Genomic DNA, 16273 nt, shown 5'->3' with positions numbered 1-16273 from the left:
CCTGACGTAGCGCTTGTTTCCCTTTAGATGTTCGTCCACCCTTTTCCGGCATCGCCCATCCAGCGGATCATCAGACTCACCATAGAGAGGTTCGAGTCTGGTAGAGCGCCGCGTGGCGCGCATGTGACGTCACGCAGTCGCCGCTCGCTGCAGGCTTTCCCCGCCCCCCCAGAATCTGAGCTCTCTTTCCGGACCCGGCTGAGGAGTAGGCGCCATCATGGTGAGCGCGCTTTGCTGTGGTCGGGGCTCGGCCATCCGCCGCCATCCGCCGCGGTCTGGCGCTTGGGATGTGCCCCAGCGAGGCAGGGGTCTCGGGGGTGCCCAAAGGAGGCGATTCGCGCGGTGGGGAGCTCTTTTAGGGGGCCCGAAGGCCCAGAATGGGTCAGTCATATCAGCCTTCAGCCCGTCCTGTCCTTTTTTATCATAGCTCCCGTTGAATAGGTGACCAAATTGAGGTTCCAGGAGGTTAAGTGATGTGCCCGGGCTCACAGTGCCAGAAAGTGGCGGAGACGGCATTGGGATCCAGGCTCTGGTCCCGCAGCCACTCTGCCCGGACCTGCCACTCCCTGGTCTGCAAAGTTGGGTTCTGGGGGAGTGTCGAGCGTCCAGTGTCCGGGTTTGGGGTCCAGGCCGGCCTCCAGTCGCGTCTCAGCTCCCTGCCCACCTGGGATCTTGCTTTCCCGGCCTGCGCCCCAGTTTCTTCATCTCTTCATTGGACGACACACTCCTGTCTCAGATTTGAGTTTGGGGAGAAGTCAGTCACGGGACATGTTCTGCACGGGTCCTCGTAGTCGTTAAGGATAAATGGGAGCTCCTAACAGTTAAGTCGTTTTTCGCAATGCATCAGATAGTCTAAAAACGTCTCAGGATAGCAGGTCGGGGAAGTGTAGTGGAGATCATGGGCTTCCCTCAGTTTTCTTGGTGCTAAAGTGGGAAACTGGCTCGTGAGGTTGTTGGATTCAAGGAGACAGTGTGTGAAAGGTCGTTCTGGTACTGGTTCTGTACAGAGTAAGTCCAAGATAAAGGATTGTTGCCATTATCATTTTCGTTGAAATGTTGTGGGTTGCTCTCCACGCGTGGGAGTAAGTTTGGGCAACTTTAATAATACTTATGTCTTTGCAAAATAACAACTCCTGAAAAATTGAAGTGTTTTATTGCATTAACGTGGCCGCTGCGTTCAAGCCTTTCAGGCTGCTGTGTGCCCTGTGCTGGAGGCTTTGTGCGTGGAATTAGCCCCTTCTTTACACGGGGGGGGTGTTCTTTGAGGCCCAGAGGACTTCAGTGACTCTCTCAGAGGTGGACCTGGCCTTTGTGTCTTCAGAGACTGGGTCCCCAGCTCCATCTCAGAGATAATTAACCACTGAGAACGTTGATGGGGTGAGGAATCTGCCGGGTCACACTTGGGTCCGTGGTCTCCCCTTCACCCCGCAGGGAGTCGACATCCGCCACAACAAGGACCGAAAGGTTCGGCGCAAGGAGCCTAAGAGCCAGGACATCTACCTGAGACTGTTGGTCAAGGTGAGGTTGGGGCCTGAGGCCTTTGGGTAGGGCTGCCCCAGACTGCGCCTTCCAGAGCCTCTGTTCTGGTGTGGGTCCAGGGCTTCCCCCCGGGGCATGCGGGGCAGGCTCGCGTCTCTGGTTCTGGGCTGTATCCAGCTAGGGGGTGGAAAGGGATCTCTGGGTCCTTGGCCAGGAACGACCTGGGCCACCTCTCCCTGGGGCTCAAAGGGATGGGGGAAAGCCCCCAAAACTGTGCCAGCTGAAACCAGCATCTGTTAGCTGCTTCGTTAAAAAGTTGGGGGACAGGGGGAGCAGGTTACCCCGGGTTCTCATTCTTTCTTTACCCTTCCCTTCCAGCTGTACAGGTTTCTGGCCAGACGAACCAACTCCACCTTCAACCAAGTCGTGCTGAAGAGGCTTTTCATGAGTCGCACCAACCGGCCACCTCTGTCCCTTTCCCGCATGGTGAGGGGCTCCCGCGGGGCACATCACCAGCCTGGGGAGCAAGCGGATTGTGTCTGGAGCTGGGCTCTGGGAGGGAGGGTAGGGTTAGAGCCTGGCCATCCGCTGGCTCACCTCCCCCAGTGGTGGGCACAGAGTTCTGACCCTTGGGTTGTGGCTGAATAGTGGGGGTGTTTCACAGGCTTGGTCTCCCTCATTTTCCTTCTCGTTGTGAGGTGGGGGTGGCGGAGCAGCTTCACGAGACCTTCCTGAGGCTTCGAGTCATATATCACACGTCTTACCTGTTAAAAGCTGTCTATAGGAGAGCTCTCTGGAGCAATCTGTGCTTGCATCATTTTCTTGGGAGGTTTTCCTGGGCTCGACCCGCTCGTTGCAGGGCTGTGGCCTGGCTGTGTTTAGCCCATTTGGGCACAGCTCTTGGCCCTCAGGATGCCTGAAGCAGCTGGGTTGGATTAAACCCCAGGAGGGACTTTGTTCATGTGCATCTCACCCCCCACCCCCGCCCCCGCCCCAAAGATCCGGAAGATGAAGCTTCCTGGCCGGGAAAACAAAACAGCTGTGGTTGTAGGGACTATCACCGACGATGTGCGGGTCCAGGAGGTGCCCAAACTGAAGGTGAGTCGGGGGCTCCCTCACGGCCGGTGGTCAAGAGCACAGGCTTAGGATGGCATTCTGCAGACCTGGCTCAGCCTTGTTCTGCTGTGGTGCCGGCAGTCTCACCGCCGCTAGGTGAGGCAGCGCCACACCCATCCAGGAGGCGTTCAGGATTGAAGGGGGATTGTCATTGCCATTACTGATGGTGGGTGTCCCTAGGCGAGCCTCTTCTGGGGCCCTGTTGGCAGTGCTGGCTCTTGAGCCAGACAGCCTGGGTTAAGATTTTGAATTTTCTGCCACTTTGTCATCTCTGGACAAAGTCCTGGATCTCTTTATGCCTCTGTTTCCTTACATGTAATAACTTCAGGTTGTTGGGGTCTTAAAGGAGTTTCTAGAAGCACTAAGAACAGCTGTTACTGGCTGAGGAAGCTCCCTTTGATTGGTGGTGGTGTGGGTTATCAGGCCGAGCGAGCAGCTGGGGTGACTGCTGGGCCAGGGCAGTGGATAGTAAGTCCCAGCAGCCCCTGGGTGGCCGTGCGAGAGCTCTGACTGCACCTGTCTTCTATGTCTCCCAGGTGTGTGCCCTGCGTGTGAGCAGTCGTGCCCGGAGCCGCATCCTCAAGGCTGGGGGCAAGATCCTCACCTTTGACCAGCTGGCCCTGGACTCCCCGAAGGGCTGTGGCACCGTCCTGCTCTCTGGTGAGTGATGTTTGGTGGCCTCCACAGCTGCAGGAACCGGGGACCCAGTGTGTGATGGGTCTGGCATGAGCTGTGTGACTACTGGCAGCCTTTGCTTCCCCTGGTCTGGGAGGTCTGGGGCTCGCCTGCCCCCAGTCAGCCTCAGCCCCGCAGAGCAGCTCCTTGCCGGGCTGGTTGCTGGGTCCCTGCCTTATGCGCGTCTCCCTCCCTTCCCCAGGTCCTCGAAAGGGCCGAGAGGTGTACAGGCATTTCGGCAAGGCTCCAGGGACTCCGCACAGCCACACCAAGTGAGTATCCGCAGCCCTGCCCTCCGTCCTGGTCTCTCCCCATGTGGCTAGGCCTGGCCGGGCTTCCAGCTGCTGCTGTCTCTCCGGCCTCGGGCCTCCCTAGAATTGCCCGCCCCGTCTTACCCACTTTGCTTCAAGATTCAGCTTAAAGCTGTTCCCCTGGCTGTCGAGCTACCTGTGCACCCGGTACTGTAAATGCAGGCACTTCAGGGCTGCTCCCGGGCCTGAGTCCGCTTCTCCCAGGTGGAGCTGGGAGTCAGCCGGCCTCTGGGGCGGCCGCTTCAGCAGCCACTCCTGGCATCCTGGCCTCCTGCACGGCCAGGCTTCTCCAGCAGCCGATCTGGTTTCACCCCCACCCTTACGGGTGCCCATGCTGCTCTGTTGGAGCGCGCCTGGCTCTGCTCCACGGTCCCCGCATGCCAGCAGCCCTTGTTCCTGACTGCATCTGTGACCCGGCTCACTCTCTTCCTCTTCTCCCCACAGACCCTATGTGCGTTCCAAGGGCCGCAAGTTCGAGCGCGCCAGAGGCCGACGGGCCAGCCGGGGCTACAAAAACTAACCGCGGATTCTACCTTGTTATTAAAAAGATTTTGGACGCTGATGGCTTCTGTGTGTTATTGGGACGGGGAGGGAAGGCACTGGACCCTGCGCTGGGCACGCCTGTGGTTCTGGGAATCGTTGCTCCTTGCATCGCCAGGCCTCTGGGCTGAGCCCCTCCCTCTGCTGGGCTGGAGCCTGTGGGTTCCAGATCTCTGCCCTCGTGGGCGCATGCTGCCCATCTGGACCTCGTCACACCTGTTGGAACTCGGGCAGCCCCCATGGTCCATGGTCGAATCCCCGCCTTGTTCCCAAGAACCAGGTGTCAGGTGTTTTTGCACCTGTTTCCTCATTTAGTCACACCCGCCCCTCTTAAAGGACCCGTGTTCCCCTCCCGCATCTCCCTGGCACTAGGGCTGGCGGGTGGGGAGGGGGTGCATGGGAACAGGTGAGGCACTCCCCATTCCCCAAAGCCTGCATCTGGTGGGCCCCTGGCCCAGCAACCCATTGAGTTTGTGCTCCCAAGGCTGAGACCTTCCTCTACCCCTGGCCTGGCCTTCCCGAGGCGCCTGCGTTGGCCCTCCCCCCGTGTTGACACAAGGGGCTGGGTTTCCCAGGTCCCAGGCTGCAGCCTGAGGAAGGAGGCAGGACAGCCCGGAAGAACCTCAAATAAAAGCAGGTCTGCAGTTTCCTGTTCTGATTCCTCGGAAAAGGTAAGAGAAGAAGGGGACGGGGATGGGAACCTGGCCGCCCTGCGGGGGCGGGAGGCAGAGCAGGGCCTGGCTTTATTCCTCTTCCTTCTCTTTGCAGGGCTGGTTGCTGTGGTCTGGAGGAAGGGAGATGCCTGGCTGCTGGGGTTGGAAGGAAGGGCTGCCGGTTTGCAGGATCAGGGGTCCACAGGCCAGAGGTTGGGTCAGGAGCCTCAAAGGGGCAGCTTAAGAGCGAGCCAGGACAGGAGGCAGAGCGGGCCTGGCCAGGAGTAAGTGGACGGTCAGAGGCAGGAGCTAGTGGGATTCAGGCAGAAACCCAGACTTGGGCAGCTTTACAGGGAGGAGTAGAGATCAGAGGACAGCCCGAGACAACTGTGTGGCCCAGGAGTCAGACAGGGGCAGCCAGTCTGAGGAACGGTGGCCGGTTAATCAGGTCCTCAGCCTAGAAGTGCTGTTGGGATCATGGGCTGGTTCCATCGGAATGAAAGCCCCTGTACAGCACATCCTCCCCTGCGGCAGCCTGAGCGGGTGTGAGGGCCCAGGGAGCAGGGTCCTCGATCCGCAGAGGACGCTGACCTAGTTCCGCTGCTCGGGGAGGGCGATGCCCAGACTTCAGGCTGGAGTGCGTTCCTCCTAGGCTCAGAGGAGGCGCCCGGGACCGTACGCCAGCTGGCCGGATGTCAGGAGAAACAGATTGGGCCAAGGCCAGCTGGGTGTCCCACAGGGCGATCAGATCCTGAGATTGTCGGTTGCGGTCTGTCAATGTTTTCCGGACAGTCAAAGAGACGGCCAGGGAGGGTCAGGGAGCGTGCAGGTGGCCGGAGGAGCCTGCTCTGCCTTTAGTTAGGACGTTGAGTGGTTGCAGACACACAGCCCCTTGCTTGGAGATGGTTGGGGAGTCAGCTGGACCTTTGGCTGGGACAGGAGGGTGGTCAGCCAGCTGAAGGGTCAGTAGGGGCTTCGTGTGGCCAGTGGGCTGGAGGTCATCGTGTGGGGGGGGACGGGCAGGTGATGGTCCCACAGTTGGAGACAGTGTCAGGCGGTCAGCCTGACCAGGACACAGGGCCAGTCGCGGGGTCGGCCAGACCATTAGAGACGGCTGGCGGGAAGTCCGATGGCCAGCCAGTCACAGTGGTAGCTGGAGGCTGGCGGGCTGGGCATCTGAGTAGTGCCACACGGCGGGGGCGCCTGTCATTTGGACAGTCTGATTGTCAGGACGGTGAGCCAAGGACAGTACAGGGAGCCATTTGGACTTTCTCAGGGTTGTCCCAGAAGCCTTGCATGGCCACATAGAGTCTGCCTGTCAGGAGACACCCAATGGTTAGTTTCTCAGAGACAGCCACACTCTCGGACACCCAGGCTCACGGTCCTCCCCTTCAAGCAGCCCCATGGCGGCCTCCCAGCTGGCAGCGCTGGAAGAACGGGAGTCGGGGACCGGGACGCTCCTGAGCGAGGCCAGCCCTGGCTCCCTGTATTCCGAGGGCCAGCGGCTGGCGCTTGAGGCTCTGCTGAGCAAGGGCGCGGAGGCCTTCGAGGCCTGTGTGCAGCGTGAGGGGCTGCGGCCTTTCCTGAGTGGGGATGAGCTCCGGGGCCTGGCAGCGGCGGCTGAGGACTGGACGGCAGCCAAACAGGAGCCCGGCGGGGCAGCGGAGGGCGTCACCACCACCAACGGCGGCTCAGGCAGCCTGACCTACTGGCCTGGACAGTCGGAGGAGCCGGTGCCCACGCTGCAGCTGGGCTGGCCAGAGGACTCAACCTGGAAGGGTATCACCCGGGCACAGCTGTACACCCAGCCTCCGGGCGAGGGCCACCCACCCCTCAAGGAGCTGGTGCGCCAGGAAATCCAGGCCGCCCGCAAGGTGGGGGCCGGTCCCCAGACCCGGACAGCCTCAGGCCAGCACCGGGACCCGGGCATTCCCACCCATGCTCTCCGGGGACTTGGGTGTCCTTGGCCCTGGAACCCACACCTTCAGACCTCATCCTCCCCCTCTTAGATATGGGGTTCCCCACCCACTCCCCACGACCTGGGTGCTCTTAGGCATCCGTGCCCCCGATCTCAGTCATCTACTCCAGCCCCGCCCCCCAACACCAGGGTGGATGTCCCTGTCCTCCCCACCAGGGAGGGCCCCGATGTCTCCCCTGCAGCCCCCTGGACAGCCTGTTCTTTAACAGGTTTTGTGTCTGCCCACTCCCATGCCAAGTGCTTTATGTGGGTTAACATGCGTAATCCTTACAAGGGTCCTATGAGGTTGGGACTTAAGCCCATTGAGGAGGTGGGGAAACTGAGGCACAGGAGGTTAAGTGTCTTGCCTGTAAGTGGCCAAGTGGGGATTTGAACCAAGGCCGTCTGGCCAGTGAGTCAGGGTTCATCACCTTTACCTGTCTGAGACCCGGGCCCTCGGCACCCCCAGTCTCCAGAGCTGGCCTTGGCCCAGCAGCGCAGCCCAACCACCCCTGGCACCCAGAGCTCCCTGAGGACCCAGATGTGCGGTTGCCCATGGTGCCCTGCAAGGGCATCCAGTGCGCTGGCTCCTGGGGCCCCCATGTAGTGTCACAGCTCGGGGCATACCATTTGCCCTTGCTGACACGTGACTTAGCATGACAGCTGTCCAGAGGTTGGAGGCGGGGTCTCCAGGAAGGGCTGAGTTTCCCCATTCACACGTGGGCACTATGAGCAGCTGCGTGCGTCTTGGGGTCTCCCCCTCGTCCCCCTGAACAGCCCAGGGAGGCCAGGCCTGGAACCCCAAGCCCCCAGAGCACCTCACCCCCAGGGCCCTACTCTCTGAGTGGTCCCCTGAGCCCTAGGCTCCATCCACAGCCCCTCTCCCCACCCCTCAGCTGGTGGCCGTGGTCATGGACGTCTTCACTGACCCAGACCTGCTTTTGGACCTGGTGGACGCTGCCACACGCCACTGGGTGCCTGTCTACCTGCTCCTGGACTGCCAGCAGCTGCCTGCCTTCCTGACGCTGGCCCAGCAGCTGGGGGTGAACCCCTGGGCCACTGAGGTAGGGACCCCTGAGTCCCCATTCCCCAGGCACTGGGGGCAGTGACAGCAGAGACTTCCAGAGGGTTCTGGGTCATTGAGGCGGGTGCTAGTGGAGAGGGACCCCTGAACCTGATGCCCGTGGCATTGGTGGCATTGGGGGAGACGGGAGTGGGCCTTCCCATGGGGTCCCTCTGACTTAGGGGTGTCTCCAAGAGTCCCCTGGAGGCCTGATATTGGTGGCACTGGGAAAGCTGGGGCAGACCCTTCTATGGCGTCATAGGCCACCCAGGTAGGATGAGCCTGGAGGGACCCCTGAGCCATCGGCCTGAGCCCCGTGTGCCCTCCCTGCTCCAGAACCTGGACATCCGCGTCGTGCGGGGGTGCAGTTTCCAGAGCCGCTGGCGCCAGCACGTGAGTGGCAACGTGCGGGAGAAGTTTGTGCTGCTGGACGGCGACAGGGTCATCTCGGGATCCTACAGGTGCGGCTCCCCCATCCCCACGCTGCCCGGGGCCCTGGCCCCACCTCTCCCTCAGCGTGCTCTGAGAGTGGTTGGCATCCGCTTTCCCAGCCTCCTCCCTCATCTGAAAACGCCCTGCCCACAAGAGGAGGGATTGTGCAGCGGAACAGGCACGGGCTTGGGGCCAGGCCTGCCCGGTGCAGGTGCTGGCCCCCTCTGAGCATCAGTGAAAACGTAAGAGCTGGCGTGCAGATGGCCCTCAGACCAGCTCACATCCCTCCTCTGCCCTCTTTGGGGTCCAACCCACCCTGGATCCTGGCTCCACAACTTCTTAGCTCTGTGACACTCAGCCAGGGCCTCCCCTGCTCTGAACCTCTGTTTCCCCATCTGGAAAGTGTGAATAGTAACAGCACATGTCTCAGAGAGTCACAGCACGGAGGGGGAGCCGAGGGGACTCTGGGCCAGACAGCCTGGGTTCACATCTAGCTCTGCCAGTCACCGCTAGCTGTGTGACTTTGGGCAACTGACTTCACCTCTCTGTGCCTCCATTCCCCGCTCTCTGCACAGCGGGGCGATATGGTTAGTGCCCCTCCAGCAAGGTTTCTTCACAGAGGTACCACTCGCCTTTGGGGCCGGGTGATTCTGTGTGGTGGGGGGCCTTTCCTGGGCATTGTTGGAGGCTGAACTGGATCTCTAGCCTCTACCCGCTAAATGTTGGGTGCGTCTGCCTTCCCCGATTATGACAACCAAAAGTGTGTCCAGATGTCACCAGCTGCCTCCTGAGGAGCAGAAGTGCCCTGCTGAGAACCGTTGCCCTGGACTCGTGGTTTTCAGCCTCAAGCGTGCATTAGAATCAGCTGGAGGATTTGTTAAAACACAGCTTTCCGGGCTCCGCCCCCATCCAGCCGGCCTGGGATGGGGCCCGAGCATTGGCCTTTCTAGCAGGTTCTCCATTGATAGCGATGCTGGTGGTCCAGGGACCACACTTTGAGAACCGCTAGTGTGGCGCCTGGGAACCTACCTTCCCAGCTTCACCTGAGGATTCAGGGAAATAAGGGTGCCTGGCGTGTGACATAAGACATGCTCCATAGGGGTCAGCCTAGTGGCAGAGTGGTTAAGTTCACACACTCCGCTTTGGTGGCCCGGGGTTCACAGGATCAGATTCTAGGCGTGGACCTACACGGCTCATCCAGCCATGCTGTGGCAGCATCCCACATACAAAACAGAGGAAGATTGGCACAGATGTTAGCTCAGGGCCAATCTTCCTCACCAAAAAAAAACCCACAAAAAAAGCTCCATAAACATCTATTGTTGTTTATTATTATTATTGTTGTTATTTGCCATATTTCATTGATTCTAAGGGGCCACCAGCAAAAAGCATCCTGATTAAAACGTGAGGAGATATACATCTTAGAACCAATGAAAGTCAGTGGCGCAGTCAGACCCACCGAGCGTGGTTCCCCAGTGTCGAATCGGGCCTGAGGAGGCTGCAGTGAGCGCTGGGCTCCTGGTGGACAGCCCTAGAACGGATGGAGCCAGGGCCACAAGAGGTTGTCCAGGGCCTCTGGCCGTTTAATGGGGGGAGGGGGGAGGGCAGGGGGCACGGGGAGCAGTGGAGCCGGGAGACCAGTCCCAGGCTGTGCCCTGCGTGTTGGTCACAGCAGATGTTGCAGCAGCAGCAGTACGCCTGGCGCCAGGCCGGTGGTGGCCCCCGCCGTCCGGCTGCCTGTGGGGCCGAGGGCCCCGTTACACAGCTGACCGTAGCAGCAGTTGGTGACGAGGCTGTAGGTGACACCCATGTAGCTGATGGGCTGCTCCTGGCCGCAGGAAGTGGCCTGCACGCAGCCCTTATTGATGATGGGGCTGACGCCCGGGGCCACCCCGTGGCCCGTGAAACAGTCCTCATCGTCCCCACAGCGCATGTGGGTGCCAGGGCAGCTCGAGGAGTCGCTGATCTCACAGAAGACGCAGTCCTTGGCGCCCGTCGTGCCCAGGGGCAGAGCCGTCACCAGAAGCAGCAGCCAGCCGAGGACCATGGTGGCCTGGCGGTGGTGCCGGTGCCCGAGCCAGGCCGCGGGCTTCCTGGGCCTCCCGGAACTGCTGAATGACGTTCCTCACGCCCGCAAGACTCTTGTCCTGGGTTCCAGCCTCCCAGGGTCAGCACTTGGAGTGTCCTCGGTTCCCAAGGCTCTGTGTCCCTCTCAGGAGCTCCGTCGTGACTGTGGCTCTCGAGTCCTCGGGTCTCAGAAGTTTCCCCAGGACGGAGACGAGCCAGCGGCTGCCTCCCGACAAGTCTTTGTGGACCGGAATGGGATGACCTCACAAACCCCTCAGGGTTCCCACTGGCTGCTCTGGGGCTGAGGTCATAGGTGGGGGGAAGGGTGTCACAATCTGAGGGGCAGGCAGGCAGGACACTCGCCCGCCAAGGTAAGGACACCTGGATCCCCACTCACCGTCCTGGCCATGAACTCATCCGCTCTGCTCTGGGTTGGGCGCCGTATCTGCCGAGGCACAAGATCCCCAGCCCGTGGTGGGCCCTTCGTTCAGATGGGCAAACCAAGGCTCAGGGAGGGACAGTGACATGTTTCCGGAGCCCGGATTGGAGCCCATTAGGTTCATTTAATTCCAAACAGGGCTTTTACTGAGTGGCTGCTGGATGTCAGGACCAGAGCTAGATGCCTTAAATAGCCACCAGTGGGATGACGGGATTGTCAAGGGCCCCAGTCCCCACAGCTCGCTGGCTTTCAGTGCCGGCCGGGCCGGGCACTGTGTGCTCTCGCATCCGCATCTTTCTCCGATTTAGCTCTGTATTACGCATGAGTAAACTGAGGCACAGAGCAGGCACACAGCAAGTGCTTAACAAATGGCAGTCACTCTAGGAAGCAGCTGAGTCTTAAAACAGTCCCTGTGGGTGTCAGAAAATGGATGCCATCTCTTTCCAGAGGGGCAAACTGAGGCATCCCTCGGCGGGGACAGGGCAGAGCCCAGGTGTAAACTCAAGTCTGATTCTAGAGAACTGGAGTGTTGTAACTCATGTCCTCACATCCACCCTCCGGGGTAGGTACTTGGGTGGTTCCTGTTCTACAGAGGGGGATGTTGAGACCAGAGAGGTCGCAGGACTTGCCTGAGGTCACACAGCCTGCCCCGGGACCATAACGGTGATGGGGGCCTCTCTGGGCCTTCGCAGAGATCCTGACCCCTCCTTGTGTGGCCCCCAGCTTCACGTGGAGCGATGCGCGCCTGCACCGTGGCCTGGTGACGCTGCTGACTGGTGAGATCGTCGATGCCTTTAGCCGTGAATTCCGGACACTGTACGCGTCCTCCAGGCCGCTCCCGCCTGCGCCCACCCCGAGCCCCTTCGTGGGCGCCCACGGAGGGCTGCAGCTGGTCCACAGCCCACACCGCGTGGCCCACCGCCACTCTGTGGCCCCCATGTTGCCACCGCCGCCCGATGGCCTGCTGGCCCAACGCCTGGCCGCCTGCCGAGTCTTCGAGGGGGACAGGCAGGAGGCCCCGGCCGTCGTGGGGCCGGCGCTCAGCGATATTCTGAGGAGCATACAGCGAGCCCGGACCCCCAGCGGACCCCCGGCCCGGCCCAGCCGCTCTCTGTGGGACCTGAGTCTCCTGTCCCAGCTGTCAGGCTCTAGCGACGGCGACAATGAGGTGAGACCTGGTGGCTGGCCTGAGAGAGAACAGAATAGCGGGAAGAGGATAGAGGCTCAGAAAGGGGAGGGCGCTCGCCCAGGGTCACACAGTGGGGCTGCAGGGTCCCTGCTCTGAACACTCAGAGCAGGAAGTGTTTCCTGGGGACCTACTATATCCCTGGCCCCGGGAGGGAGGGGACAGCAGAGCTGCTCACCTGAATTTGTAACTGCGTCATCCATTTCCTGTAGCCCTACTGTGTGCCAGGCAGGGGAGCGCTGGAGGGCACGGGGCAGAGAGCCTGCGGGCCCTGGTGTGAATCCTGACATGACACACCAATGTGAGAGGTGGGGGGTGGATAGAGATTCACCTTCTCTGACCCTCAGGGTTCTCATCTAGCGCGTGGGCTGAGCGAGGGTCCCCATTGTCAGGGTGGTCTGGGGGAGGAGTCAGTGAGCATAGAATGAAATAGAATAATCGTCATGACAATAAATTCCCCAGTGGAATTTATCTTTCTTTGTTTCACGACCTCCCCATCCAGGTCAGTGACACAAGGCTTACCATGCTCATTTTTATGGACAGGAAAGCTGAGGCTCAGAGAAGTTGAGCAACTTGCCCAAGGTCGAACAGCAATCTTTTGAGGGCATCTTGCCACAGGCCGGGCCCCAGAGCAAGTGCTTCCTCTTTAAAAGACGGGGTTGAATTTAACCTTTGCCACAACCCTGTGAGGTGGATGTTATTACAGCTCTCCGCCCGCCTGCCCATTTCACAGATGGGGAAACTGAGGCACCAGGGAGGGATTGGAACACAGCCCTGGTTGCCTCCCAGGCAGGGCTTTTAAAGGCTCTGCTCGCTGGCTTCCCGGATTCAGATGTCACCGGGGTGTTGGCGAGGGGGTTAGGGGAGCTCCGAGGGGTCTCCACCCCTCCCCCCAGATGTTAGACACTGGGGTTCCAATAGAGCCGCCCCAGTTCTCGGGGGGCCCTGGGAGGGCCTCCTGTCCTCAGCTGTAAAGCAGGCTGTTGAGAGGGTAAGGGCAGAGCCCTGGAGGAGAAACAGGCCGACTCACGCAGGATGCAGGCGGACTTGGGTCCCATCCCTCTGTGAGCTGTGCCCCTCTCAGCCTCAGTTTCCCCATCTGCTAAGTGGGAGCTAGAGGCCGGCCCGAGGCTGAGGGAGGAACGTCCCAGGAATCGCCTCCCTCAGCCCCAGTCCGTGGAGCGGAGGAGGGGGATGGGCAGGGCAGGGCAAGGTCCTCGCCTCCAGCTGGGCCTGAGCCGCCCTCACCCGGCATCACCTCCCTTGGCAAATATTTGCTCCCCCAGGCAGCTGCGGCTGCTTCTGGTTCCTCCCCAGCTGCCCAGCTGCAGGGGGGGGACACCCCGCTCCTCGCCCCCTCTGTAGCCCTCCCTCCCGCCCTCCTGCTCCTTTCCTTCCTGGTTCTGGCGGCTCAGGGGCCTTCTCCCTGCCTCACGTTGTCTCCCCGCTGCCCACTCCCTCACTTCCCTCCTGTCTCACCTCCTCCCTCCTTCCATTCCTCCTCCTCCTCCACCTTCTTCCTTCTCACCTCTGCCCTCCCTCACCTCCTCCCTCCCTGGGACTCAGCTGCTGGGAGCCTGCTCTTGCCTCCCTCCCCTCCTCCTCTCCTTCCTTCTCCCTCCTCCTCTCCTTCCTTCTCCCTCCTCCTCTCCTGCCTTCTCCCTCCTCCCCCTCTCCTTCTCCCTCCCTCCTCCTCCTCTCCTTCTCCCTCCCTCCTCCTCCTCTCCTTCTCCCCCTCTCCTTCCTTCTCTCCTCCTCCTCCTCTCCTGCCTCCTCCCTCCTCCTCCTCTCCTGCCTCCTCCCTCCTCCTCCTCTCCTTCCTTCTCCCTCCCTCCTCTCCTTCTCCCCCTCTCCTTCCTTCTCCCTCCTCCTCCTCCTCTCCTGCCTCCTCCCTCCTCCTCCTCTCTGCCTTCTCCCTCCTCCTCCTCTCCTGCCTCCTCCCTCCTCCTCCTCTCCTTCCTTCTCCCTCCTCCTCCTCTTCCTTCTCCCTCCTCCCTCTCTCCTTCCTTCTCCCTCCTCCCTCCTCCTTCCTCCTCCTCTCCTTCCTTCTCCCTCCTCCTCCTCTCCTTCCTTCTCCCTCCTCCTCTCCTTCCTTCTCCCTCCCTCCTCTCCTTGTCCCTCCCTCCTCCTCCTCTCCTTCCTTCTCCCTCCTCCTCTCCTTCCTTCTCCCTCCCTCCTCTCCTTCTCCCTCCCTCCTCCTCCTCTCCTTCCTTCTTCCTCCTCCTCCACCCTCCTCTCTCTGCGCCCTGGGAGCCTCCTCTCACCTCCCTCTCTTTCCCTCCACAGCACAAGAAGTCCTGGGACCCCAAGGACACGCCAGCTAAGGCCCTGATGAGGCAGCGGGGTGCTGGAGGGGGCCCCTGGGGTGAGGCGGACTTCCGTCCGCTGGCCTGGTCCCAACCCTGGGGCGGCCCACTGCCCCTCAACCCTGCCCGCCGCCGCCTCCGCTATCTGTCCCCAACGCGCAGGAGGTTTGGGGAAGGTGCCGCATCCAAATTCCCTGAACCCGGAGGCGGCCGGCAGCCTGACTGGGCCACCTGGGCGGGGATCAGGGGACGACCCTGATGGGAGCCAAACTGGGCCGGCCCGTCCTGGGAGAGCTGGACAACCGTCGCCTCGAAGCCCCCGGCCTCGCTGTTGTGCGTTGGACAAAGCTTCTGGCCTCGGGGTCTGGGAAGCGGAAGGGATTATTTTCTCTGTTCTAGAACTTGGGCTAGCCCAGTGCCCACTCTAGACCTCAGGGTCACGGTCTAGAAAATGGGCAGCAAGTCTGGACTGGCGGGGATCGTAGGACAGGGCACTGCTCCCGTCCCGGCGGGCTCAGATGTTCTGAGGACAGGCGGGCTGGGTGGCCCCCTGCTGGAATGGTCGGGGAGGGTGGTGGGGGGGGCACAGGGGAGGCCCTGGGCTTCCTGCGCCCACCGTGCTCGGGAGCTCTGGTCAACGGACTGGGCCGAGCAGAGGACAGAACCAAGTCTCGGGAGCGGAGCTGAATGAGGAGGGACTAGAATCTGTGGGGGCCCGGCAGGCGCTGGGACCGTTTGGTGGGCGCTGAGGGGGGAGGTGTTGGGGCTCCCTTTACATCGGCTCAGAATGAAGCTCCTTCATGACCCAAATGGGCATTGCCACAGCCCAGCAGGAGACCCGGGAGTCCAGCCCAGCCCCTCCTCCCTCAGACCCTGGGGTCCAGGCCCCAGCCCCTCCTCCCTCAGACCCGGGGGTCCATCCCCCAGCCCCTCCTCCCTCGGACCCGGGAGTCTGGGCGCAGCACCGTGGCCCTCGGGGAGTAAGGTGCCCAGCGTTGGGTTTCTGAGTCACCGACATCATTGTTGCGCCGGCGCGGGTCCCGTCCCCCCCAACCCCCGCCTCCGTGGTACCCCTGCCGCCCGCCCCAGCGCGCCGCCCCACAGCCTGTCGAGGAGCCGGGGCAGGAGCAAAGCGTTTATTTTCAGGGGCTCGGGTGCGGGGGCTCGGAGGCCTGGACGGGACTGGGGCTGGGGCCCGGGCTTGAGTCGGGGTCCGGGCTGGCGTCGTCGGGGGCCGGGTCCCAGGGGAAGGTCTGCAGACCCCGCATCTGCTCCCGGTAGACGCGGTCGAAGTCTTCGCCCTGCGCCACCGTGAAGTGGTTCTTCCAGTCCCCGCAGACCCCTGAGGACGGAGGGGGGCCGAGGTCAGGGGCGTCCGGGACATCCCCGCCCCCACACCCCGCACCCCTTCCCCACCCCTGGGCCTTGCCCACGGTGTCCCCTTGGCCAGAGCACCGTCCTCCCGCCCCATCTCCTTTTGCCCCGTTGCCTCCTATGATGGCCGACTCTCACAGGGCCACCAGTCAGTCACCCGGCCAGACCCACGGGTCCTGGGGTCCATGTCGTTTAGATCACAGTAGTTTGAATTTTAGCAAGTGCAGGTACCACGTGTTACATGACACCCCTAGTGAGGTCTCGGGGGCTCCCTCTGGTGGGCTGAAGAACGCCCCCCCCCCCAGAAGTCCACCTTCTTGTGACCTTACAGGGCAAAAGGGACTTCGCAGATGTGATTAAGTTAAAGGTCTTGAGATGGGGAAATGATCCTGGACTATCCGGGTGGACCCAGCGTAATCACGAGCGTCCTTATGAGAGGGGGCAGAGTCAGAGATCAGAAGATGCCACGCTACTGGCTTTGAAGATGGAGGAAGGGGCCGCAAGCCAAGGGATGCAGGCCAGTCTGGAAACGGAAAAAGCAGGGAACAGATTCTCCCCTGGAACTCCAGAAGGAACACAGTCCTTCGGACACCTTGATTTTAGCCTCATGAGGCTGATTTTGGACTTCTGACCTCCAGAAGCATAAGAGAATAAATGTGTGTTTTTGTTTTTTGTTTT

The 16273-nt window shown here is 61.3% G+C and overlaps 4 protein-coding genes across 7 annotated transcripts in view; 2 read left to right on the top strand and 2 right to left on the bottom strand.

The window, feature by feature from the left end:
• The first annotated feature begins 101 nt into the window (after positions 1-101).
• Positions 102-4143, top strand: RPL18 (ribosomal protein L18). The gene is made up of 7 exons (XM_008506542.2): positions 102-220; positions 1432-1518; positions 1858-1965; positions 2479-2577; positions 3132-3255; positions 3473-3542; positions 4026-4143. Exons 1-7 carry the CDS (start codon positions 218-220, stop codon positions 4099-4101), a joined length of 567 nt encoding a protein of 188 aa, XP_008504764.1. The 5' UTR covers positions 102-217; the 3' UTR covers positions 4102-4143.
• Positions 4144-4691: 548 nt separating this feature from the next.
• On the top strand, positions 4692-16265 carry FAM83E (family with sequence similarity 83 member E). 2 transcript variants are annotated; one of them, XR_011543850.1, is made up of 7 exons: positions 4692-4792; positions 4890-6648; positions 7628-7795; positions 8131-8255; positions 11453-11897; positions 14202-15585; positions 15927-16265. XR_011543850.1 is itself a non-coding variant. In XM_070633122.1 (6 exons), exons 2-6 carry the CDS (start codon positions 6178-6180, stop codon positions 14478-14480), a joined length of 1488 nt encoding a protein of 495 aa, XP_070489223.1. In that variant the 5' UTR covers positions 4692-4792; positions 4890-6177; the 3' UTR covers positions 14481-16265. The 2 variants fall into 2 exon arrangements, 1 of the variants encoding a protein (XP_070489223.1); XM_070633122.1 differs by having other exon boundaries at positions 14202-16265.
• SPACA4 (sperm acrosome associated 4) lies at positions 9533-14967 on the bottom strand. 2 transcript variants are annotated; one of them, XM_070633126.1, is made up of 6 exons: positions 14838-14967; positions 12438-12559; positions 12094-12313; positions 11359-11916; positions 10688-10735; positions 9533-10591 (listed from the first exon to the last, which is right to left on the bottom strand). In XM_070633126.1, the coding sequence occupies exon 6, from the start codon at positions 10268-10270 to the stop codon at positions 9890-9892; it is 381 nt and encodes a 126-aa protein (XP_070489227.1). In that variant the 5' UTR covers positions 10271-10591; positions 10688-10735; positions 11359-11916; positions 12094-12313; positions 12438-12559; positions 14838-14967; the 3' UTR covers positions 9533-9889. The 2 variants fall into 2 exon arrangements, with proteins under 2 accessions (XP_070489227.1, XP_070489226.1); XM_070633125.1 differs by lacking the exons at positions 12094-12313; positions 12438-12559; positions 14838-14967 and having other exon boundaries at positions 10688-11809.
• Positions 15344-16273, bottom strand: part of SULT2B1 (sulfotransferase family 2B member 1) — a 39580-nt gene continuing 38650 nt past the window's right edge. For both annotated transcript variants that reach the window (XM_070633124.1, XM_070633123.1), the window contains exon 7: positions 15344-15563. In XM_070633124.1, the coding sequence (XP_070489225.1) occupies positions 15364-15563 (200 nt within the window). In that variant the 3' untranslated portion in view covers positions 15344-15363. The remainder of the gene's footprint in view (positions 15564-16273) is intronic.

Source organism: Equus przewalskii, chromosome 9 (assembly GCF_037783145.1).
Source record: "Equus przewalskii isolate Varuska chromosome 9, EquPr2, whole genome shotgun sequence".
Taxonomy (NCBI): domain Eukaryota; kingdom Metazoa; phylum Chordata; class Mammalia; order Perissodactyla; family Equidae; genus Equus; species Equus przewalskii.
Note: the sequence above shows the minus strand (reverse complement) of the source record. Positions and strands in the feature narration are given on the sequence as shown.

What these genes read in the sequence shown, in the direction of transcription:
- RPL18 (XM_008506542.2), top strand. An exon ending in CTCTGTCCCTTTCCCGCATG is followed by an intron (nt 1,966 to 2,478) that starts GTGAGGGGCTCC and finishes CCCGCCCCAAAG; the next exon opens with ATCCGGAAGATGAAGCTTCC. An exon ending in AGGAGGTGCCCAAACTGAAG is followed by an intron (nt 2,578 to 3,131) that starts GTGAGTCGGGGG and finishes TATGTCTCCCAG; the next exon opens with GTGTGTGCCCTGCGTGTGAG.
- FAM83E (XM_070633122.1), top strand. Translation starts at nt 6,178, where the DNA reads ATGGCGGCCTCCCAGCTGGCAGCGCTGGAAGAACGGGAGTCGGGGACC. An exon ending in TGAACCCCTGGGCCACTGAG is followed by an intron (nt 7,796 to 8,130) that starts GTAGGGACCCCT and finishes TCCCTGCTCCAG; the next exon opens with AACCTGGACATCCGCGTCGT. An exon ending in CTAGCGACGGCGACAATGAG is followed by an intron (nt 11,898 to 14,201) that starts GTGAGACCTGGT and finishes TTCCCTCCACAG; the next exon opens with CACAAGAAGTCCTGGGACCC.
- SPACA4 (XM_070633126.1), bottom strand. Translation starts at nt 10,270, where the DNA reads ATGGTCCTCGGCTGGCTGCTGCTTCTGGTGACGGCTCTGCCCCTGGGC.